The sequence below is a fragment of the Eulemur rufifrons genome, chromosome 19 (assembly GCF_041146395.1).
Source record: "Eulemur rufifrons isolate Redbay chromosome 19, OSU_ERuf_1, whole genome shotgun sequence".
Taxonomy (NCBI): domain Eukaryota; kingdom Metazoa; phylum Chordata; class Mammalia; order Primates; family Lemuridae; genus Eulemur; species Eulemur rufifrons.
In genome coordinates this window covers 113,539,182-113,562,703 of record NC_091001.1, presented here as the reverse complement: position 1 = coordinate 113,562,703, position 23,522 = coordinate 113,539,182, and the positions used below count along the sequence as shown (strand labels likewise).

Below are 23,522 nucleotides of genomic sequence, written 5' to 3'. Positions count from 1 at the left end.
CTCAATGAACTGTCTAAAAGTTAAATCTGATGTCTCCTCCCTGCCTAGGATGCATCCCATAAACAGAAGGCGCACAAGGCCTTCCTTCCCTGCTGCCTGCCTGCCTTCACCACCCTCTCCATCCCCTGCTTGGACACTGTTAACTCTGCCTGCACGTTCCTTCCCTGCTCAGGCCTGGCATGTCCCTCCCCGGTGGAGACTCTTCATCCTTCAAGGCTCTGTTCGCCTTCTCTGGGAATCTTCCGTGAGCCCTGGCTGGTCTCCTTGCCTCGGTCTCCTGCAGGTTTGTGCACCCTCGCCCCTTGGCCATGCTCCTTGCTCCCTCGCTGGTGCATGGAGGACACGGCCCGATAGTGCCTGCCTTTGGTCCTTGGTACCTGGCAGAGTTCTTGGTAAACAGCAGGCGGGCAATGAATAATATTGGAAGGTGGCGGGAGGCTGGCACGAACCGATGATGTTTAAAGTTCCGCACAGTGTAGGGTAGGGGTCGGCAAATTACTGTCTGCCAGGCGGTCCGCCGACAGTTTGTGAGCTAAGTGTGGTTTTTACACTTTTAAATGGTTGAAAAATATCAAAAGGAGAATATTTCACGACATAAAACTGATACGAAATCACATTTCAGTGTCTATAAATAAAGTTTCCCTGGAACCCAGCCACGCTGGTTCCCTTGCGAATCGTCTGCAGCTGCTTCTTGCTGCGGCTCCAGAGCTATGAGGTGTCCGCCACCCGCGCTCCGCAGGGCCAGTCTGTGACCCCCAGTGCGGTGGTGGCTCTAGCCCTGCAGCCAGCTGGAGGACGACTTGGATTCGCTCTCCATGGAATACGAGGACATCGATGCACACATTGTAGGTGGTTCTGGGAGCTGGGGGGCCCTGTCAGGAACTTCACACGTGCCTGGTGCACAGCAGATCTTCAGTGGAGGCAGCCAGGTAGGTGACTTTGTGGTTTCGTCGACGGTTTCTTACACTGCTGAGAGGTTATGAAAGACTTCTAAGACCATTACTGAAAACTGATGTTACTTCTAAGGTCCCTGATAAGGAGGGATATTAAAATAATGGATGCCCCCCTATAATTTGCATGAAAATGCTTTGAGGGCCACACAACTGTGCTGTCCAATAGAACTTTGTGATGATGGAAAATCTCTTCTGTGCTATTCAGGACGGTAGCTCTCAGCTACACATAGCTTCTGAGCAGGTAAACTGTGGCTAGCACAACTAAGGAACTGAAATTTAAATGTCATTGGATTTAAATTTAAATACCACATGTGGCAAGTGGCCCATCTCGGTGTGGCCCTGGAGCGCTGAGACCCCCACATGGTCTGTAATGTCCATGGGCAGCACCTGCAGTGAGTCTCTCTCTCACCTGAAGGTCTGCTTTCCTGGCCTAAGGACAAAGGGGTAGAAGAGGTGTGGGTGGCCGCAGAGAAAAGGGGGGCTGAGTCCTGCACGCCCTGCCCCTCGCCTCCCGACTTCAGCTTCTAGTAAATCACACTGGGAGCGGGATGCGTCTCGGACACTTGTCCCCTCGGGTGGCTCCTCTGTGGGACCTTACAAGGATTTGCTTGTTTTCCTTTTGTCTCAATGTAGCACATTTTAATCTCACTTGAGTAGCAGGGGCTCAGCTGCCAATGGGGGTGATAAGGGATGACTGACGGGATAAGGGATGATAAGGGGATGATAAGGAGTTGAAGGAAGTATTTCTTGCAAGTCACCAGAAAGGTCCCTTTATTTAATAACTCCTCATCTCTTGCGAAGCTCACAGGCGAGGGCTAAGCGAGCTGGCATTGACTGGTGGGAAGGCCAAGGAGAAAGCCCACGGAGAATTCCCCACCCCAAATTAAATTCATTTCTGCCAACTGAGACAGATGTTTCCAAGTGCCAGATTTCATTCAGAAAAACAAACGTTAGCCTCAAAATATCTGTATGGCTTTTGGGGTGTCATATATATGATCTATATGTCATATATAGATCATAATTAGCTCATATATATCCTACAGATGCTATATAGCATATGTCACATATGTAATATATATCATATATAGGTAATATATCATATAGACCATATATTATATGTAATATATAATATGTGTAATATATAGCCTATTCAGTGGTCCCCAATCTTTTTGGCATCAGGGACTGGTTTCATGGAAGACAATTTTCCACAGACCGTGGTGGGGAAGGTTTTGAGATGATTTAAGCACATTACATTTATTGTGCAGTCCAACGTCTCCACTAACGATGATCTGTATCTGCAGCCGCTCCCCAGCGCTAGCATCACCGCCTCAGCTCCAGCTCGGGTCATCAGGCATTAGATTCTCATAAGAAGCACCAACCTAGATCCCTCCATGTGCAGTTTACGGTAGGGTTCGTGCTCCTGTGAGAATCTAATGCCGCCCTGATCTGACGGGAGGCGGAGCTCAGGTGACGTGAGCCGTGGGGAGCAACTGTAGCTACAGACGAAGCTTCACTGGCTCACCCGCCGCTCACCTCCTGCTGTGTGGGTCGGTTCCTAACAGCCACAGACAGGCACTAGTCTGTGGCCCAGGGGCTGGGGACTGCAGCTATGTATCATATAGATCATATATATACACCCTATGTATATCATATGTACCTAAATGAGCTTGAGGAAAGTGTGCTTACCCAGTCTGGGTGACAGGCTACGTGGACCAACCTGTGTGCTGACCCTGCCTGTCACACTGAAATGGGCACTAGAAAGGGTCTGTCTGCTTCGTGGCACTGGCGTTAGAGGACTTCACTGCACCGACGTAACATTCTCTGAACAAGAGCCTTTCATTTACTTATTTTCCAAAGGGAGGGAGCGTTCCGTTGCTTTTTCTTTTCTTTATTTTTTGTGAAGTACTGAACTGAAGTGTTTTACTGTCTAAACCGAACGTGAGCTTTTCGGGGCTGGGCCGGGAAACGGAGCGTTGAGACGGGCGCCCTGAAACAAGGTGCGGGCGCCCTGAAACAAGGTGCGAGCGCCTTTCTCTGTCCGTCTCTCGCTGCTGACGCCGCAGCCCTGGCACACACGTGCAGTGCGGACCGCTCCGAGCGGGTTGTCTGGGGCGCGTCAAAGGAATGGAAAAGACGGCCAAATGAAAGGTCACTGGACACCTTCCCGTGCCCTCTGGCTCGTGGGGAAGCATGTGGTGTCATGCACGGTGTCACCACGACACCTGGCTCCTCCTGTCACACGGGGGCAGCTGAGAGAGGAGCGTTAGATGGTTGCTTGGCAACATGCCCGAGTGCTCCGCACGGGCGCACATAGAGCTTGCTGCAACTGACAGAGGAAAAGTTGAGCCATTTCCAAAGAACACTTGGGTAAATCAAGTGCTTGTAATCATTGAATCAAATTAAATGGCCAGCAAGCCTTTGTTGGGTGCCCACGAGGGCCTGGCACTGTGTGACTTTGGGGCACAGGACAATTATATCGGCTGGGCCCCTGCGGGACATGGCAAAATGGGGCACCGCATAGTTGCAAGCACCCAGCCTTGGCGAGCTGACCCGGAACATCGCGTGAGAGAGCTCTGCGGAGTGGCTTGCATTCCAGCCCGCCGGCAGGCTGTGTGTCTGTGCTGTGGTTTGGCGCTGTTTTAAGTGTGCAGTGTGCAGAGGTGGCGACCGTGGTGGTGGGCTCTGCACCGTAATCTTTTCAAAGCCTTCCTAGCTCGGTCCAATAAACTGTGGTGACAGACACGTCCCACATCAGTGCTGTCCAGTATGGGCCACATGTGGCGATTGAGGACTTGAAATGTGGCCAGTTAAGGAGGAAATGGGTTTTAAGTTTTATTTAACTTCAATGAATTTAAGTTTAAATCTGTCGAATACCCATGTGTGGCTAGTGGCTTCCAGACTGGACAATGTGGGGCCAGATGGAGGTGGTCATCGGCTCCTGTGTGTCCTTGAGCCCCCTGCCCACGTGCCTCTGCCCCTGCTGCTTCTCCTGTAACTCTCAGCTCGGGGGGGGGGGGCACCCCGAGGGAGATTTCTGAGCCCCTAAAGCTCACAAGTATGTGTCCTCAATGCCACTGTACCTCAAGGGTGTTGTTGCATTTCCCAGGACGGTCACCACCCCATTCTGTGTCTGTGACCTCCCCTGACCCTGTGAGCCCCTTCTAAGACCAAGTCATGACCACACATGGCACAGTGTCTGAACATCCCAGGAGCTCTGTACGGGTTGTTGAATGAACACGTAAGTAAATGAAGTTTGTTTAACAAACACCTAAGTAATGCTTACTACATGCCAATACTCTTCTAAGAGCTTTCAAATATCAGTTGCTTTGGACACGTGGGTTGGCAATATGGTTCATTTCGCAACTGTGGGTTTAGACGACTTACTTGACCCCTCAAAGATGCATTTTCTTCACTCGTAAGACGTGGATGATACCCAAATCGCAGGTGGTTCTGAGGATTAAAATGAGAAAAAAATCTATGAACAGCGTGCGACGTTACTGGGGGCTCACGCTCTGGGGAGACACCAGTGAGCAAAACAATTTACTGTCCTCAGGGAGACAATCTGATCACGAAAGACAGATTGACAAATATATAGACAAGCAAACTGCACTGTATGTTACATGCAGTGGGAACAAAGGGAGGTCCGGGTAAGGGGTGCTGGCGGGAGTGGGGGCCAACACTGTAAACAGGTGGTCAGGGTCGCTTCACTGGCAGGTGATTGTCAAGCAGGAGCTTGGAGGGAGGGGAGTGAGTGAACCATGCAGATACGCAGGGAACAGCATTCCCGGCAGAGGGAACAGCCATTGCACAGCTGCAGGGGCAGACACGCCTGCAATGTTTGAGGAGGAGCAGGGGAGCGTGTGGCTGGAGGGGCAGGAGTAGGAGAGGAGGGGCCGGAGGGGACCTGGCACAGGTGAGGGGGCTCGTGGCCAAGGTGAGGAGACCAGCCTTTATTCTGAGTGAAGGGGGAGCCATTGCAGGGCTTTTAACAATCTGACTTTTGCTTCTGAAAGATTCTGGCTGCTGTGCTGAGAGTAGATTGTAGACAGGAAAGACGCAGGGAGATGAGTGGGGACATTTAATATCCAGGAGGCTGAGGATGGTGGCGTCTTTCCTCTCCCCACCCCTCGACATGTGTGTGTACATGTGTGCGTGGGATGTGTATAACATGCATGGCTTTGGTTGTGAAAGATCTCAAACACATCCAAAATGGGTAGGAATACTACCGCTCTTTCACCCAGCCACAGCAGGTATCAGCTCATGGCCAATCTCGTTTCACCTTTGCCCTCACTCACTTTCCTTCCTCTCAGATAGTTTTGAAGACAATTCCAGACATTATATCATTTCCAGATTCTGGGTCCCCTTTGAAGGTAGACACGACTTTCCGACAGACGGAGTAAGGGAGGCAGGAGGCGGGATGCGGATGAAAGAGCCTCCGAGATTTTTGCGGGAGCACCAGGAGGACGGAGGTGCCACTCGCTGAGCTGGGGCTGGGGCAGCAGGTGTGGAGTGTGGGAACTGAGTCCTGGACTGTGGGCTCTGCGATGCCATCAGACCCCAGGGGAGACGCTGAGTTGCTGACATTCCGGCTGCAGCTCAGGAGACAGGTCCAGGAGGGCGAGGCACGTGGGGCCCCAGGATGCGGGTGGCCTGTGGGCTGCAGAGCCACGGGACTGGACGAGGTCACTATAGGAGGAACCAGGCAAGGAAGGTGGCAAGGAGCCGCCTCCCTGTCATAGGTGGCACCAAGTCACTCTCTGGAGACACTGTTCCAGTTCACATTCCTGACAGCAGGTGCAGATGACAAGAGTGCCTGCGCCTTAAAAAAACAGTGACCTTCTCATAGGCCAATGGCATTTTATAATCACTTGTGTTGCTGTCACTGCAAGGGCCAGTTGACTTCTTACCGCATTGACCGCCTGTATTTCTTCTTGTGAATTAGCGTAACTCCTAATGCTCGTCAGCCTTGCGGAGGTTTGGATTAGGGGCGGGGAGGTGCCAGCCGCACCCCCTACCGCCCTCCAGCCTCCCCGGCTCTCCAGGTCTCTGCTCTCTCGACTTCGCAGTGGGGTCCTGGGGCGGTGGGGAAGTGCCAGTCTGCTGGCGACAGGACCGCGCGGCCCTGCGTCCTCCTGGACAAGACTCCTCCGGCTCAGTCCCTGCTGTGGCGGCGTCTGTGGGCGCGTTTCCCGCGGGGGCTCCAGCGGGCACCCTAGCATCTCTGCCCCGCGCAGTCCTAGTCAGGGCCTGCCACCTGGGTGTTCAATAAGGGTGTTTTTTTTGTTTGTTTTTTTTTTGAGACAGAGTCTCGCTCTGTTGCCCAGGCTAGAGTGAGTGCCGTGGCGTTAGCCTAGCTCACAGCAACCTCAAACTCCTGGGCTTAAGCAATCCTACTACTGCCTCAGCCTCCCGAGTAGCTGGGACTACAGGCATGCGCCACCACACCCGGCTAATTTTTTCTATATATATTTTTAGTTGGCCAGATAATTTCTTTCTATTTTTAGTAGAGACGAGGTCTTGCTCTTGCTCAGGCTGGTCTCGAACTCCTGACCTCAAGCTATCCACCCGCCTCGGCCTCCCAGAGTGCTAGGATTACAGGCATGAGCCACCGCGCCCGGCCAATAAGGGTGTTTTTGAATGGATTCAAGGACTATTAAAAGCGAGTTATTCTTTTCTAAATTAAAATAATTTCCCCCTTTTAAATACTGAAACAAAACTCTGCATTTTGTGGTGGTCGGATTTGTATACTTTAGCAATATTCTATTCTTAAATTCTTCAGAAGGAAGCTTTGCTGCCCGCTCCCCGCTCCGCCGTTGCACAGTCGCCTTCCGAGTCAGCCGCACGGAGCGGACCGGTCGGCGGAACGTCAAGCTACATCCCCGCCTGACCTCGCACCCTCCGAACCGCGGCGTGGGCAGCCCCAGCGGGACCAGGCCACCCTCGGTCCCTGCCACCGGCCCGGCTGACCCAGCCGCCCTTCTCTCTCCTAGGAGGCATGGCTGAGGCTCCGAGGGAGGGAAAACTGACCCGGTTCCTGGACTTCACGCAGCTGATCGACCTGGCGTCCGAGTCCGTGGGAGGAAAGGTGAGCGGTCCCGGCGTGCAGAGCCCTGTGGGAGCGGCGGCGGCGGCGGGAGGGACGACCTGCCTGCAGAAGCCGTAGCAGAAAAGACTTCCCGATAATGCACCTTAAGTCCGTGAAGACTCCGAGCAAGGGCAGCGCTGCCTTAAGGGTTTTTTTTTTTTTTGAAGACATCGTGCATTTGTGAAAAGCATACCCCACCCCTCCGTGTTTCATCGCGGTGTAGATCAGGGGTCCTCCCGCTCTGGCTGGGAGAGACCACATGAAGAACCCGGTACACACGTGTGCCAAAGCCCCCAGGTGCGGGGCGCAGGGGACTCCATGCGGTAAAGGAAAGGCCGGTGCCCGCCCCAGGAAGCTCACTTCCATGGGGGAGACAGAGGTGAAGTCCCGGCCAGCACCGGGACCAAGGCCAGGCCAGGCGCTGGGGGAGCGGGCGGGGATGGGTCGAGTTCCAGCGGGTGAGGCAATGGCCTGGTGCAGCGACGTTTGCAGCACAGGGGGCCCCCACTCCAGCTGGGTCTGTGTCGGGATCACACCAGCTGTTTGTGGGGAGGGTCTGGAGAAGGCGGAGAGGCCCCGCGTGCCCTGGGGCTTCAGCTGAGGAGCCAGGGACGATCTGGTCACCCGGATGTGTCCGCTCACCTGCCCTTGGAAACCCGAGAGATTTCCAGGTGGCAGGTCAACCCCAACACAGCAGTGACGCCCCCACACTCTGCCACCAGCATAGCGGGCAGCTCCAGGACAGTTGGGTACTCTCCTGCCTTTTGGGCACCTGGGCTGGTGCCAGAGACCAGGGCAGTGTCCCCAGTGGTCACTGGGCTCCAGGTTAGGTCGGTGACCAACAGCCCGCTTTGCTCGGGGAAATCCAATTTACACCTGTTTTCTTTGGGAAGGCTCAGTAGCAGCCCACCTCACTCACGAAAACCTCCTGCCCTGGTCCCTGAATCACCAGACAGCTGACCTGCAGGGCAACCTTCGGGGAAGAGCCCTGAGCCCGTGGGACCCAGGTGGGACCCAGTGTAGGTTGTGTGTGTGTGTGTGTGTGTCCTTATTGTGTCTGTGAAAGTATCACAAAGGCTTTGGTTCTTGAAAAGAAGAAAGTTGGGTTTCTTTGCTTCCTAAGTGGAAGAAGTTAGTCCTTTCACATCCGAGTGGTGAGAGGGTTAAGAAAAAAGGGTGGGAAGAAAAGACTGGAGGACGCGGACAGTGAAATCTAAACACTTAAAAAGCATTGCGGCTTAATGGCAATTTCACGTTTCTTTTTACTGCATCTTGTAGTGTTTCACTGGGGAATGAAATAAAATGATTTTTAATTTATAGTTATTTTATCTTTACTTCTTTCTTTCTTTGTCTAGATTTTATTTGCAACAGATGACTTTTTTGCTCCTGCAGAAAACCTCATAAAGGTATTGTAAACTGGCGTTCTGCAGCGTCAAGTGTTGGCTGTAGGGTGGTCTATGACACCATGTTAATTAACATCTGCCAGTATATTTGGGGTGGGCATCATGCCATGTGTCCCAGCGAATTAGTGCGTGAGAACATTAGAAACACGTGCACCCCAGCATCAGCCCAGGCTGAAACAGAGAGAGACAAAGGAATTTGGGGCCATCTTGCTTTATGGGGGAACACTGAGGTGCCCAAATACTGCTCTTCTGACTCATGTGGGTTTCATAATCTGTGATGGGGGGAAAACTGGTCCATGTCTTGAAGTTTCTGGAAAGCGTTTTACCTGGTTAATTATAAAAGTGCAAAACATCGAACTTTGAAAATGGAGAGATTACTGACAAAAGGGAGGAAAAGGCAGCTCTGGTGGGGTCCTGGTCTCTCACCGTGCCCCGTGTGGGGTGAGGATTCTGCGAGGGAGACCAATGTGGACGCACATAGAGTGCGTGCCTGCGTGCAGCCGGCGTGGCTGCGGCCGAGGCCTCCCGGCCTCCTCTGTGGGCCGTGGCCCTCGGCCACACTAGTGAAGTGGCTGCTGTCCGTCTGAGCAGGACGTGACCAGGTCCTGAGCAAGCTTTGTAAAGGCACCTTACGCATATAACTTACTTATTCTTCAGGAGGGATGAAAATAAAAATGGGAACAGAAATGGTAATTAACTTGTTCCAGGTCACACAGCTAGCACACGCCAAAGCAGCTACTATTTTACCCTGTGTCTCATCCCTGGGAAAGTTCAGGGCACACACACCTTGACCCAGCTGTCCTGCAGATTTCCTTCATTTGCACGAATAGGCAAAGATATATAGAAAATATTGATTCTTATATTATTTGGAAGGGAGATAACCAACCTAAATGTCCATCGATAGGGAACGAGTTAAAGACGTTGTCTCTTCCATGTATGGACGTGATATGGCTACTAAAAAGAACCAGCCAGGGCTCCACACCCAGGCAGCAAAAGAGGCCCCTGCGTACGCAAGTGCGGACAGCAGGGTTTGAAGCGTGCCCCCCGCTGTGGGGTGCGGTTGCTGCGGAGGGGTTTGGGGTGGGATGGAGAGAGATTGGGACCCATTCCTTGTGTTTTACACTTGAGCATATATATGTACACATACATGAACACACACACACATATATATACACACATGTGTATATGCAGTCACACTTGAAAATCACGATATATATATATTTTTTTCTCCTTTTTGAAAAAAAATTACAGATAAAGCTAAAGCCCCTTTCGCCTCCAGCTTCAGTGCTGATTCACTCCTGCCCTCTAGAGATTTAGCGCCACTCTAAGCCCAGCGCATGCTCGGGTCCGCTGGGGCTGCTGTGACGACATGCCACGGACCGGGCGGCGTAAGCACAGACATTTGTTTCTCGCAGCTCTGCAGGCTGGAAGTGTGAGATCAGGGTGCCGGCCGGCCTGCTGTCTGGCGGGCCTCAGGCTGGCTTCTCCTTGTGTCCTCTGTGGCAGGGAGCAGGGAGGGAGGGAGCGAGCTCTCGCCGGTCTCCTCCTGTAAGGGCACCACCCGTCACGGGGGCTCCACCCTCATGGCCCCATCACCTCCCAAAGCTATCACCTGGGAGGTTGGGCTTCCACATACGACTTTTGGGGGGACACAAACATTCAGTCCATAACAGAGCATCCTTCTAATGTATTCTATACATTTAAATAAATATATACATATCCACAAATATATAATGGTATTATATTTTTAAATGTATATACATATTGTCATAAAGTACTCAGCACTGGCTTTTTTCACTATCTGTGAGCTCCATCCACGTAGATATGTACAGACCCAGCCATCCCGTAACTGCTGCGCCCACACCACCGTGGCTCATTTGGTGGGAGGAGGCTCAGTGCCGGCCTCACGGGACTAGAGCCCGCACGCTGCCTTGGGGGTGCAGGGAAGCCGGGCGTGGGGTTGGGGTGTTCAGCGGGACCCCAAGCACCCACTCACTCTTCATGTGACTTTGGCCGATTGCTTGTTAAACAGTCTCCCCTGGGCAGCTTGGGAGGGTAACCGGCCTCTCGTACTCGTTCAGTGCCCACGTCGGTTGCAGCTGCAACACTGTGGGCCCGTGGGGTTCCCTGGGGTGTGGTTCTCACCCCCTGCTCCCAGTGGTCCATGCTGGGTGTCGAGGCCCACAAAGCAGTACAATTTCTTACTCCAAAGGCAGTGCCAAATGGGGAGGCACCCTTTGACCTGGGGTGGGCCAGCTGTGCACGCGGTGGGGGGCAGAGACGTCCCTCGACCCCTGTGCATGGCTCCCCCGGCCCCGTGGGCAGAAGGTGGTGTGCGGGGAGCCCAGGCTGTCGCAAGGATGCTAACGATCCACTTATACATCTTTGCTCTAGAGCGACGGCCCAAGTTTTAAAGAACACGAATACACTGAGTTTGGGAAATGGATGGACGGATGGGAGACCAGGAGGAAAAGGACACCAGGTAATGAGAAGATTTGCTCGTCCGAGCGCATTCAACACTGCAGTTTAAGAACAGGGGCTGTTGGAAAGCTAGTGGCTGTTTTGGGTCAGTTTTAACATGGTGCCTTGGGATGCTCCGCGCTCTTGGGCCTCCCCCCTGAGCATCAGGGAAGTCAGGAAGGGGTCGCGTGAGCCTGGCTGCTGACGCACCACCAGGCACAGAGGAGGGAGGACACGCTTTGTTAGGGAACGAGAGCACTGGTGAGGGCCGTGCGTGGAAGGGAAGATCAGGGGCCCGTGGAGCAGCGTGGCAGACGGCATTTGGCAAGGGCATGTGCAGTGGGTCCTCACAGCAACCCTCTGCCCCAGGTGTTCCTCTCCCTGCTCAGTCGCCATGGAAACAGATGCATTGCCTCGGCCCAGCCAGCAAGATAAGCTGGAACTGAAGCAAGATCTGTCTCCAGTGCCTTTTATGTCACCTTAAGATGCTGTTTTTATTCATTGCTACTCATCAGTCTCAATCAAAACACTCCTTTTGGGGGTGATGAAATGCCTAAGAGTGAACTCATCCAGGCATTAGGCTGATAACTGGATTTTTAAAAGCTCCTGTCTCAAGTATTACAGAAATATTGGATATTTCTAATTTTCTGAATTTCTATAGTACTCGAGGCAGTAGATCTAATAAGTCTGGAGATTTTAGGGTGGGTCTATATCTGACAGCAAACAGCCAGGAACTACACGGTGGCACACTACTTACTCCGAGACGCTAAGGGCCCTGGCAGGGGCCAGGCGGGGCATCCTGGGTGGGTGCCGGGGAAACCCCTAAGGGGTTACCGCACCTGTGGCCAGGTCAGAGCGAGCTCAAGGCGCCTGCGCTGAGTGAACCTGCACACGTCTCTCCGTGCTGGGAGGAGGGCATTCCTGTTAGTGGCGATTGTCGTTTTAGTTCTGTCCAATCACACGCTTCCCCCTTTGCTGTCAATCTAACGGGGCCTCTCCTGTCCCCTGTGTTGCCCAGGTCACGACTGGTGCGTCATCAGTCTGGGGATACCAGGAATCGTCCGGGGCTTCGACGCGGACATTTCTTACTTCGAGGGAAGTTACCCTCCTCGAATGTCGATTCAAGCAGCGAACGTGGAAGAAGGTGCCTGAGGCAGCACTGTCCCCCGGGGGGGAATTGTGGGGACCCACGGCCCCCTCTCAGGAGGACCCGGACAGGTTCAGCAGCTTGCCTGTAGCCCCTTCACTGTGATGGAGCTCTAGGACTAGGACTCCTGGTAGAGTGCTCCGGGATTTTCAGTAGTTAGCTTAACAGTGTTTTTGGCCCAATATGGATTCCATCACTCCCACCCTCCTCAGGCCCCCACAGAGGCACACCTGTGTGTCACAGGCACGTTTGGTGAGCAGGTTTCTGGGGAGCGTGGGCTGAGCCTTGGGTGACCCCAGCATGCAGAGTCAGGTCTGGGACAGCCGTGGTTTCCGCTGTCCAAGTGCTCCTGGCGGTGCAGCTGCGTGGGCTTTACCGAAAGCGTTTCTTTCTGTATCTTGGAATGCTGGACCTCGTGAACTATGCAGGCTCTATTTTTATTCCTTTAATTAGCATCATCGGATGTTGGCCTTAGAATTAATTTTTTTTTTTGAAATGTACATGATTATGTGTGTGTATATGCACGTACTTGGGGCAGATAAATCCCGTCAGTCGGCAAATTTATACCGAAACTGCTACGTGCACAGCTGCGCGCGAGGCTCCCAAGGAGGGCTGGGTACCTGAACAGTACACGACGTTCACTTTGCAAGCAGGAGTGACTAAGGACAAATGGGTGACGAACCAGTAGGAGTATTTCAGCAAGCCCATCAGCCGTCTGCGAGTGCTTCTATTTGGGAATCGCCCCAATGTCATTGCTAAGGGTGCCAGTGGGGGAGGGGTGTTTCTGGGGTTGACCTCATCATAGTCCAACTTCACTGATCCAGTGTTTGAAAACTCCAGTGATGGGATAAATATGTTGAGGTTTGATCTAACTTGGAAGTCATATTTGCTACTTTGACAAGCAAATATAGTATCAAACATATTACACTTTTTGAAATCACTGTGTTAATATATTAAATATTGCGGAACCTCAACAAATGTGTCTACTGCTTTGAACATCTGATACTTTGACTTACGAAGTATCTTTTTTTTTTTTTTTTTTTTTGAGGCAGAGTCCCGCTCTGTCAGCCTGGCTAGAGTACCGTGGCGTCAGCCTAGCTCACAGCAACCTCAGACTCCCGGGCTCAAGCAATCCTCCTGCCTCAGCCTCCCAAGTAGCTGGGACTACAGGCATGCACCACCATGCCTGGCTAATTTTTTCTATATCTTTTTAGCTGTCCATATAATTTCTTTCTATTTTTAGTAGAGAGAGGGTCTTGCTCTTGCTCAGGCTGGTCTCGAACTCCTGAGCTCAAACAATCTGCCCGCCTCGGCCTCCCAGAGTGCTAGGATTACAGGCGTGAGCCACCGCGCCCGGCCAAGAAGTATCTTTAGTGCTATTTGGTAAAATGAAACTCACCACAGAACCCACTAAGAGAGTATATTCTCTCTGATACTGAACCCTCACCTGAATAATCTGGAATGGCCATTCTGATTTCAGACAAACTGCCGAAAATCCCAGAACGAGGAGTCAGGGCAGGAGCCGCGGCCACACCTGAGGAGCTCGCCGCGATTGCCGAGGTACACCTGGGGCTTGTCGCGGTTAGGGGGACGGCGAGGAAACTGCTCTGTGAGGCGGTTCTGTGGGACACTGAGCCTGGTGTCCCTCACCTCATTCCCGACCCGCTGTGACCTTACGAAGGTCTCATCAGTGGTTCGTTCCCCTCCGCGAGGGGGGCACCGTGGCCATGGGAGACCCCGTGTCGCTGGCCCCTGGCGAGGTACATCTGGAAATAGACAGTGAATGTTTAAATACTTTTTATAGCCATTGACAAAGTAACTTTTGTGTCTGATGAGTTTAATAAAATAAACAATTGGGGCTTGTATTTTGGTACCTAGTTGTTTTCTAAGTCTTAGTTGTCTAGCAGTTTGTATTGTGTTTTATAAAAGTGTTGCTCCGTAATAGAGAAGGACATAAATATTGTAACGGGCCCTTCAGGTGGGAAGCGGAAATCTAGGGAAAGCCCAGGTCTCCTGCCCGTGGGAACAGCCTCGGTGGTTACTTGAACGCTCACGTCACCACTCCGGCTCCTAGGACCCCCCCGAGGGAAGATGTGGAAGGATCTGAGGCCGTGTCCCTCACTCCCAAGCCCCCACCACCATCTCCCACTGGCTGTTCCCATCCGTGTGGAAAACCCCCCAGGCCTTTATTATTCAACCTAGGGCTAGATTGTCCCTATGTTTGTTAGAGTGTTCCGTTAGGCACCCAACATGCATTTTTATTCCAAAACATCTCCACCCCTTAAGCCCCACGGACGCACTAGGACGAGAGAATTTATTGTTCTCAAGAGCCACTGCTAACATCTTCATATCTGTCGATAGCTACAATCCGACAACTGGAGTTACTTGGTCCCCATGACAGAGCTTAAGCCAGGAAAACCTGCGGAGAGCCACAACTATTTTCTCGTCAATTCTCCACAGAGATGGACACACATCAGACTCAACATTTTCCCAGGTACACACGCGACACGGACCCATCTCCAGTTCTGCGGCTCCTTTACTTTATGTTGGCCTGTTTGTAAAATATAAAATGAATCGCCCCTTCCTTCTCGGTAACAGATCTCTCTCGCATTTTGGGATTGTAATTTGCCCTTTTGCACCCTAGGAATTCTTGTTTTAATCTGCCCAATAATAGGTGGCTATTGAACAATTATCAGATAGATCAGGATGTGGGGGAACTAGGCTGTATTAGGTTAGATGAGTCCCAACAATCTCTATTGCCCAGGTACGTTAGATAGCAGTGGAGGCAGTATGCACAAATGACTCTCGCTTCATTTAATTTTTTTTGTAGCAGCTCTGTTGTAATATAATTTACATAACATGAAAATCTCCCATTTGAAGTGTACAGTCAATGGTTTACAGAATATGCACAGACATGTGCAGCCAACACCACAATTTTAAAGCATTTTTATCACCTCACAAAGAAACGCCAGACCCTTTAGCTATATCACCCCACCTCTCCCCTAGTCCTAAGCAACCACTGATTTACTTTGACTTGATAGATTTGATTATTTGGACATTTCATATAAATGGAATCACATAATGTTGGTCTTTTGTGTCCGACGTCTGTCACTTAGTATCCATCTGTGTCATAGCCTGTATCAGTGCTTCATTCCTTTCCATGGCTGGATGATATTCCATTGTGTGCACATACATGTTGAGCATCCCAGATCTGAAAGTCCGAAATCCGAAATGCTCCCAGCTCTGAAACTTTTTCAGTGCCAACGTAACACTCAAAGGAAATGCTCATTGGAGCATTTTGGATTTGGGATTTTCTACTCGTAATGCAAATATTCCAAAATCTGAAAAACTCCAAAATCTGGAACACTTCAGGTCCCGAATATTTTGGACAAGGGATCTTTGAGCTGTTTCACATGTTGTTCACCCATCTATCAGCTGGTGGACATTTGTTTCTACCTGTTGGCTCTTACAAATAATGCTGCTGTGAGCCTTTGTGTACATATTTTTGTGCAGACATGTATTTTCATTTGTTTTGAGTTTATATCTAAGACTGAAATTGCTGGGTCATATGGTGACTCTATCTTTAACTGTTTGAGGAACTGCTAGACTTTTCCAAAATGGCTGCACCATTTTACATTCTCCCAGCCAGGTATGAGGGTTCTGATTTCTCCACATCCAGCACGTGCGGTCTGACTTTGTGTTTAGAGTCATCCTACTGGATGCAAAGTAGTTTCTCATCGTGGTTGGTTTTGATTTGCATTTTCCTGATGACTAATGATGAACATCTTTTAACGTGCTGACTGGCCATTTGTATAGAAAAGTTTGATAGTGGAAGCCCTGTTTTCTAGATTGGACCTACGGGTCCCTGAGCCCATAAAAGCGCTTTCTGAGTTGGCGGGCGCTGACTGCCAGGTGGTGAGCACCTTGGCTGCTCTCCGAGGTCCCGCTGGGGAGGAGAGGACCCAGGCTGTCGTAGCCGAACAGGGGGAGGGGGAGGGTTGGTTTAAAGGGGATATCCTCAGGGGACAGAGAGGCACTTTTGGGATTCCTTGATAGTTTTGATAAAAAGTGAGTCTAGATATTAACTCTGTAAAGAAGAATCTTATTTTTAAAAATGTAAAATCAGCTTTATATTCAACAGATTAATATCTTCTATGCTACTAGAGCGAATCATAACATTCAATGAGCCGGAACAGCCATGGTAATTACTCTCATCGTCTAGCTCCTGCTCAATTACTTCCTCCAGTTAATTTTCTAGGGTTTTATGCCAATGGAGTCTGGTTTTACTTGTTGTAAATAGCAAGACTTCCACTGTTCTACAAATATTTTTTCAGATAGCTCAGCTTCGTGACATTTTTCATGTAAAAACATATAGGGCTTAGTTTTAGTAGAATACTCTGATTAGATGATTTTGACCTTCTATATTAAAAAATGCTTGTCTCCGCCTTCTAGGAAGTAATATTCAAACAAATAAAGAATATTCAGTTTGTTAGAACTAGACACCGTGAGTTGCTCTTGGTAGCTCCTTGCCGCTCTGCAGACCTGACTTCAGGCTGCTGCGGTTCGCAGAAGCTATGTGATTTTGTGGGTGTCATCTCTGGTATTCTCAGCTGCGTCGCTAAGGAATGTGGTGGTGTAAAAATAAACACATAAGGCTCTGGTATGAGTCTGTGTGGGAGTTAACAATGCTCATTACTGGCACCAAACATATCTATGGTGAATTTCCCAAATGCTTTGAACTTCTTGGAGTTGTTCATTCAATACGGAAAACTTTGAGCATCTCCTGGGTGCCAGGACCTCTTCTAGGCAGGGAAGACACAGAAGTGAACAAGATGGGGAACTGTCGTAGCCTCCAAGGAGTTTATAGTCTCGGTTTGTGAGATTGATTTCAGCAAGGACTTAAACAATGGGGAAAAAATGGATAATTTCAGCCCGTGATTAGAGCTTTGGAGTAAATAAGCAAGGAGATATGATAAATGCTAACCTGGGGAGTCACGTATGGGCCAGGTGGAGGGGGGAGGAGGGTGAGAGAGAAGGCTTTTCTGAGGCTGTGACACTTAAATTGAGACTTAAGAATGACTAGTGGCCGGGTGCCGTGGCTCACGCCTGTAATCCTAGCACTCTGGGAGGCCGAGGTGGGCGGATCGTTTGAGCTCAGGAGTTCGAGACCAGCCTGAGCAAGAGCGAGACCCCATCTCTACTAAAAATAGAAAGAAATTATATAGACAGCTAAAAAAATATATATATAGAAAAAATTAGCCAGGCATGGTGGCGCATGCCTGTAGTCCCAGCTACTTGGGAGGCTGAGGCAGGAGGATCGCCTGAGCCCAGGAGTTTGAGGTTGCTGTGAGCTAGGCTGACGCCACGGCACTCACTCTAGCCTGGGCAACAGAGTGAGACTCTGTCTCAAAAAAAAAAAAAAGAAAAAAAAAAGAATGACTAGTAGTCTTTGGAGAGCTGGGACAGTTGTTCTGGTACAAGGTAACAACAAGTGCAAAGGCCCTGGGGCAGTGGGCTTGCTCTATTTGAGAAGCAGAAAGCAGGCAGGTGTGGCCAAAGCCTCCCACGAGACGAGATTGGAGAACACCAGAGGGCCCTGCAGTTTATGGTACACGAATAGGCACTTTTACAGATAATAACTAAGCCAACTTCCCCTTTCAGATGGTGGAATTGCACGACTTAGAGTGTACGGCACTGGACAAAGAGACTGGACTGCAACTGACCCCAAAGAACCGGAAGACCTAGTGGCCATTGCGTTTGGGGGTGTCTGTGTAGGATTTAGTAATGCACACTTTGGGCACCCAAACAATATGATAGGTAAGATGATGTTCTAGGAGCTGGTTATTTTGGAAGTCTGGATGCCAGCATTAAATACCCGAATGAGGTCAGAATGATTTAACAGGCAGGGGACATTACAGAGCATGGGGGCAGATGAGATTAATCTTCCATGTGTATGATCTAATGCCTTGCTGACATGAAATAAGTCAACATTAGCAATTTTTCTTCCTAGTTTTCTTCTACTTCTATAGCAGTATAGCAACTACTTCCTCCGTAGTTGCTATAAAAGGAAAAGGAAAATTTACTAACCCTATGGTTGTTTGTGAACTTACTGAAACATTAAGGAAAACAACGTAGGTAGCAATGCTTAGGTGCAGGGGATCTGCCATTTAATTACGCCAGTGAATTTATTCTCACATCTAAAACAAAATCATGGGTTTTACCGTTAATGTCATTTTCTGTAGGCGTCGGCGAGGCAAAGTCTATAGCAGACGGTTGGCAAACTGCAAGAAGGCTGGACAGGCCACCGGTATTAGAAGTAAGAAGTTAAAAATAACTATGGTTTCGAGTTTTTCTAAAACTTATTTTTTTTAAAGTTTGGTTTTGTTTCCTGTTTTACATCAAGGAAATTTTTGCTCATTTTAGAAACCTCCTAAGCATTGTTCTGCATGCTTATTACTGTTTTCCACATTTTCCAAATTTCCTACTGTTTTCATTATAAAATCAGGGCAAAGACCCACAGGGCCAGACGTGCTGGTCATTGCCAGCTACTCCATTACTCTGTTTCTCCAGTGAATAAAGAAAAGGATCTTCCACTTAATGATACAAAAGTTATGAATAAATTTGTTGGTAGATCTGGAGGAAAAAAACCACTAGTTTAATAATTTTTAATATCCGCATATCCCAGGATGAGGCCACTTGTGTGAACTGGTCACTGACAGGAGGCTTCAGAGTCTCCACAGCTGTTTGCTGTGGCCAGTAACTAATCTGCTATAAGGAAACCAAAAAGAAGCAGATCAAAACAAAACTCTTCATTTGCAAATCCCACAGAAAATGTGGTCAGAAATACCCTCTTCTCGCTTCTTGGGTTGTTGGATTTCATGTCATCCAATGCTTTTCAGATATAAATGAATAAACTCTCCTTTCTAGAAACTAAGGTTTGGAGGTGTATCGTGTATTAGAATAGGTTTGACCAAGAAAATATCTACTTTGAAGGGTCACGACAAACTGATTAGAGGACTACGGGCTGGATTAAAGATCCTTTTTGATTAGCATCTGCAGGGATCTGTAACTGACATAGGAAATCATATGACACCCAGTGACATTGGGAGTCGGAGGAGGCACATAAGGAGTGACAGCAAAGGGGGAGTTTACGTGCAAAGTAATCTACACGCCAGGCCACCGGAAACACTCTTCTATAGTAAGAGATAGAAGGAACAGGGTGATAAAGTGCAACATGTCAACCCTCTTCGCCTGTTGGTTTTCAGAATTGGTTTCCTGAATGAACCCAGGTTAGTTTACCTGTTTCTGAATTCCAGAGTGATGACACTGGCACGCTCCTGGTTCCGGGCTGTGAGTGGGCGGTTTTCCGACTGGCACACCCTGGAGTGATAACTCAAATTGAAATCGATACCCGCTGTTTTAAAGGTAAATGCAAAGCCGTAACAAGGGCCTTATGACTGGAGCGCTCATTCTAAAGATGGTGTGGTCCTCTGGGGGTGGGACCCAGGACAGCTGGGCCATGGGCATGGCTTTCCCACTCAAACTGCCTAACTTTGAGCAAATTACCTGAACTCTTTGAACTCCAATACTTCGTTTATAAAATTCAGAGTTGGACTGGATGACCTCAAAAAACATACTAGATTCCATTATTCAATAAGGCTTTTTATTGTAGAGGCTCTGAATTCAATTTGGAAGAGCCTATGAGAAAAACAGGGATGGGAGGCATCTTTTCACAGAGAAGGGAGTGACCATTTCTTCTCCAGGCTTGACTTTTAAGGCAGTGATCTACGTATTTTCAAAATTGTGCACTTCTATTAAATATTAGTAAAAAAATTTGGACAAGCAACCCTGATATTCTATATTTACTTTCTTATGAAATACATACATGTACCATATTAAGAAAGTTCAAAAGAGTTTACTGACCTTTTAATTGTTAAGTGACCTTTGAAAAGTTTGGATTGGGTATCTCATGACTGTTTAGTTGTCTCTGAATAAGTGGTGACAGTTTATATTCATATTTTGGATGAGTGATTTTTAAATGTCTTGCAAATTATTATGACTTTACTCCATTATTAACTATTTTATCAAGACACAGTATAAGTTTAAGGCCAGGTTCATCATCAATAGTAGTGGGTGGAAATTAATTATTTCAACAAGCCTTGGTAATTTTATTTTTGGAAGCCTGCATTTTAGATCTGGTGTGCCTTTTACTTTTCAGCGTGGCTGACAGAGCCTATCATAGGGGTCAGGTGAAGTAGCAGCTCTGAGCTTTTCCTGTTGTTCATGCCTGCTTACGGTCTTACTAGACTTTTAAATCCACAGTTCTCTGTGTGAATGGTTTAAATCACATGTTTATTTTTATGAGGGACAATTTAGATAAACCCAGGTACCAACCAGTATACCCACTTAACCAGGCAACCCCAACTGCACTAGGTCACGAATATATGGCTGCCCAGAACACCATGATGACACTTATGGCAGCCAGGGAGCGTGCAGTGCCCACTTGTATTATGTCAATACAAATACATTGTATCAAATATGCAATGCTTGATACACACACACATATATATCAGAGAACTAGAAACAGCGGCAGTGATGTTCTCTTCCTGTGTGCTTTGTGTTTTCAGGGCATGCTTACCTACCTTGGAGACCACTATTTTAAGAGAAGAGCCACAAAGGGGGCATGTGAGCACTGAGCATCCTCTTTTGCCAGGGTTCTTGGTTAGCAGCCCCTCCTCTGTCGATCTTAGAGTCTTGCAGAACTCTCGTAGATACTTCCCACACAAACAGTGTGGGACCTTTCCCCTAAGGTCCTCTAACCCTGCTGGGCACATGATTCCTGTGAAATTCCGAAGAGAGAAGAGAAACAGGACCGTTCGCTCTCCCATGGAGACCACTCAGAAATCCTGAGTACAGCGTGTTTGACTGGTGCTCAGAAGTAGCTAACTCAGCTCAGTATTTCTTCTTTTTTATTGTCACATTACAAAATATGATGCCATAAGGAAAATATTTTCCAGCTTCACAATAATTTCAGATGAGCCACATAGCAGTATGCAAGTAATTAAATCTGCAATTTAGGAAGCTTATCAAATACATTCAACTTTCAAAGTGAGAATGCTGTACATGCAAACCCAAGCGTGCCAGCCCATCAACATACGGCAGGCAGTCTCTGACTCCTCCGAGAAACAAACCCTCATCTATTTCGTGAGCAATCCAGCCATCACACACCGGTTGCTCCTTCTCTCACATGCTTCATACCTTTGCTTTTGCTTAGAAAGAGCAATGACTTGTTCTTTGCTGGGTTTTTGGTCCTATTTAAAAAGCCTGACATCCTATACGCTGAACTGTGCCATGTAAATGCAGTGTAGAAAGTCACTCTTTGCTTTGTTCCGATAGGCAATTCTCCCGACAGCTGTAAAGTGGACGGGTGTATCCTGACAACTCAGGAAGAAGAAGATACGATCAAGCACAAGTGGATTCTTCCAGACCACAAGTGGAAAGCCCTGCTTCCGGTCACCAAGGTTCGTGTGCAATGGTGCTAGCAGCGGCACTCGGTCTGGGCTGTTTCACGCAGATCCGCTTCGGAAGGACTGAGATACAATGCCAAGCATGCTGCTCAGTTTAACAGTAAAATGAACAAGCTTTAAAAAATCTTATCTGTGCACTTAAATAAGAAGATGACAGGCTTTATTTCCCCCAACTTCTGCATTTCCAATCAAATTCTGTTAAAATGAAAAATTGTCATGTGCTAAGCATACATAAATGGAAAAATGTTTCCACTTTATATTTTACTTTTTTTAGAAAGAGTGACTAGCATATTTAAGGCTATAATGGTGTGTCCACCTGTGGGATGGAATATTCTACAAGTATCTTTGATTAAGGAGGAGGGAAGTGGTCACTGTGGGTGAGGGTGGAGGTGAAGGCTGGACTGCAGGTGAGGGTGGAGGTGAGGGTGGAGGTGAGGGCTGGATTGCAGGTGAGGGTGGAGGTGAGGGTAGAGGTGAGGGCTGGATTGCAGGTGAGGGTGGAGGTGAGGGTAGAGGTGAGGGCTGGGTTGCAGGTGAGGGTGGAGGTGAGGGTAGAGGTGAGGGCTGGATTGCAGGTGAGGGTGGAGGTGAGGGTAGAGGTGAGGGCTGGATTGCAGGTGAGGGTGGAGGTGAGGGTAGAGGTGAGGGCTGGATTGCAGGTGAGGGTGGAGGTGAGGGTAGAGGTGAGGGCTGGATTGCAGGTGAGGGTGGAGGTGAGGGTAGAGGTGAGGGCTGGATTGCAGGTGAGGGTGGAGGTGAGGGTAGAGGTGAGGGCTGGATTGCAGGTGAGGGTGGAGGTGAGGGTAGAGGTGAGGGCTGGATTGCAGGTGAGGGTGGAGGTGAGGGTAGAGGTGAGGGCTGGATTGCAGGTGAGGGTGCAGGTGAGGGTGGAGGTGAGGGTGCAGGTGAGGGTGCAGGTGAGGGTGGAGGTGAGGGTGGAGGTGAGGGTGCAGGTGAGGGTGGAGGTGAGGGTGGAGGTGAGGGTGCAGGTGAGGGTGGAGGTGAGGGTGGAGGTGAAGGCTGCACTACAGGTGAGGGTGCAGGTGAGGGTGGAGGTGAGGGCTGGACTGCAGGTGAGGGTGCAGGTGAGGGTGGAGGTGAGGGCTGGACTGCAGGTAAGGGTGGAGGTGAGGGTGCAGCCAAATTATCGTCATTGAATAACTTCTTCACTTAAGTGCAAGCTGTGGTCTGTGTGGGCATTTGGCCATGCATACTCTGTTGTGACAAGGACCTCTGTCTCTGCCTCTTTTCAGCTATCCCCCGACCAAAGTCACTCATTCGACAGCCTGACCGTCGAGCTCCAAGACGTCATCACTCACGCGAGGCTCACCATCATCCCGGACGGGGGAGTGAGCCGCCTTCGGCTCAGGGGCTTCCCCAGCTCCATCTGCCTCCTGCGGCACCGGGAGAAGCCCCCGATGAGGTTCTCGGTTAAAGCCGGCTTCAGACCGAGCCTCTGACCACACCAGAACCCCATGTTGGCTACACACCGGAAACTACCCTGTCACGGTCGTCAAGTGTTCGAACACCTGTGCCTCCTGGTGATTTAATAAAGTGGTCTTCTCACAAATTGATTTAATGTTGCCATGAAGCATTTGGTCGTTTAAAAATTAGCTGTGAATCGTAGATGGTCTCTAAGGAATTACTTTTTATTTTTATTTTTTTTACAAGATATTGATATTTGCAATATCAATATCCTGTACCTTCTGTGTGTAGATACAGCAGGTAATATGTAGCTTATTGTCTTTGGAAGTTTGTTTAAGTCCATCAACACCATCGGGAAAATGTATTTCTAGACTCATCCATTGTCCCAGGTCAAGAGGACTGGCTCACTTTACCCAGAATAGGGATAAATGAGGCTCATCCTGGACGTCACACTCCCGAGACACCCTGCGCTGGCCGCTGCAGCAGCTCAGGTTCTCACCGGCCCCGAATCCTCCTCCTGTG

At 49.4% G+C, this 23,522-nt stretch overlaps 1 protein-coding gene across 1 annotated transcript; it reads left to right on the top strand.

Moving 5' to 3' along the window:
- The first annotated feature begins 6,948 nt into the window (after window positions 1-6,948).
- Window positions 6,949-23,035, top strand: ALLC (allantoicase). Its single transcript, XM_069494840.1, has 11 exons — window positions 6,949-7,038; window positions 8,394-8,444; window positions 10,836-10,923; window positions 11,920-12,045; window positions 13,529-13,608; window positions 14,410-14,542; window positions 17,710-17,865; window positions 18,291-18,364; window positions 19,365-19,473; window positions 21,445-21,569; window positions 22,829-23,035. Exons 1-11 carry the CDS (start codon window positions 6,949-6,951, stop codon window positions 23,033-23,035), a joined length of 1,239 nt encoding a protein of 412 aa, XP_069350941.1.
- The last annotated feature ends 487 nt before the right edge of the window (window positions 23,036-23,522 follow it).

Bases quoted from the DNA above. Each gene is read 5' to 3' on its own strand.
- ALLC (XM_069494840.1), top strand. From the start codon at position 6,949: ATGGCTGAGGCTCCGAGGGAGGGAAAACTGACCCGGTTCCTGGACTTC. The intron at 17,866-18,290 runs GTAAGATGATGT...CATTTTCTGTAG, and splicing joins GCACCCAAACAATATGATAG to GCGTCGGCGAGGCAAAGTCT. The intron at 18,365-19,364 runs GTAAGAAGTTAA...TCTGAATTCCAG, and splicing joins ACAGGCCACCGGTATTAGAA to AGTGATGACACTGGCACGCT.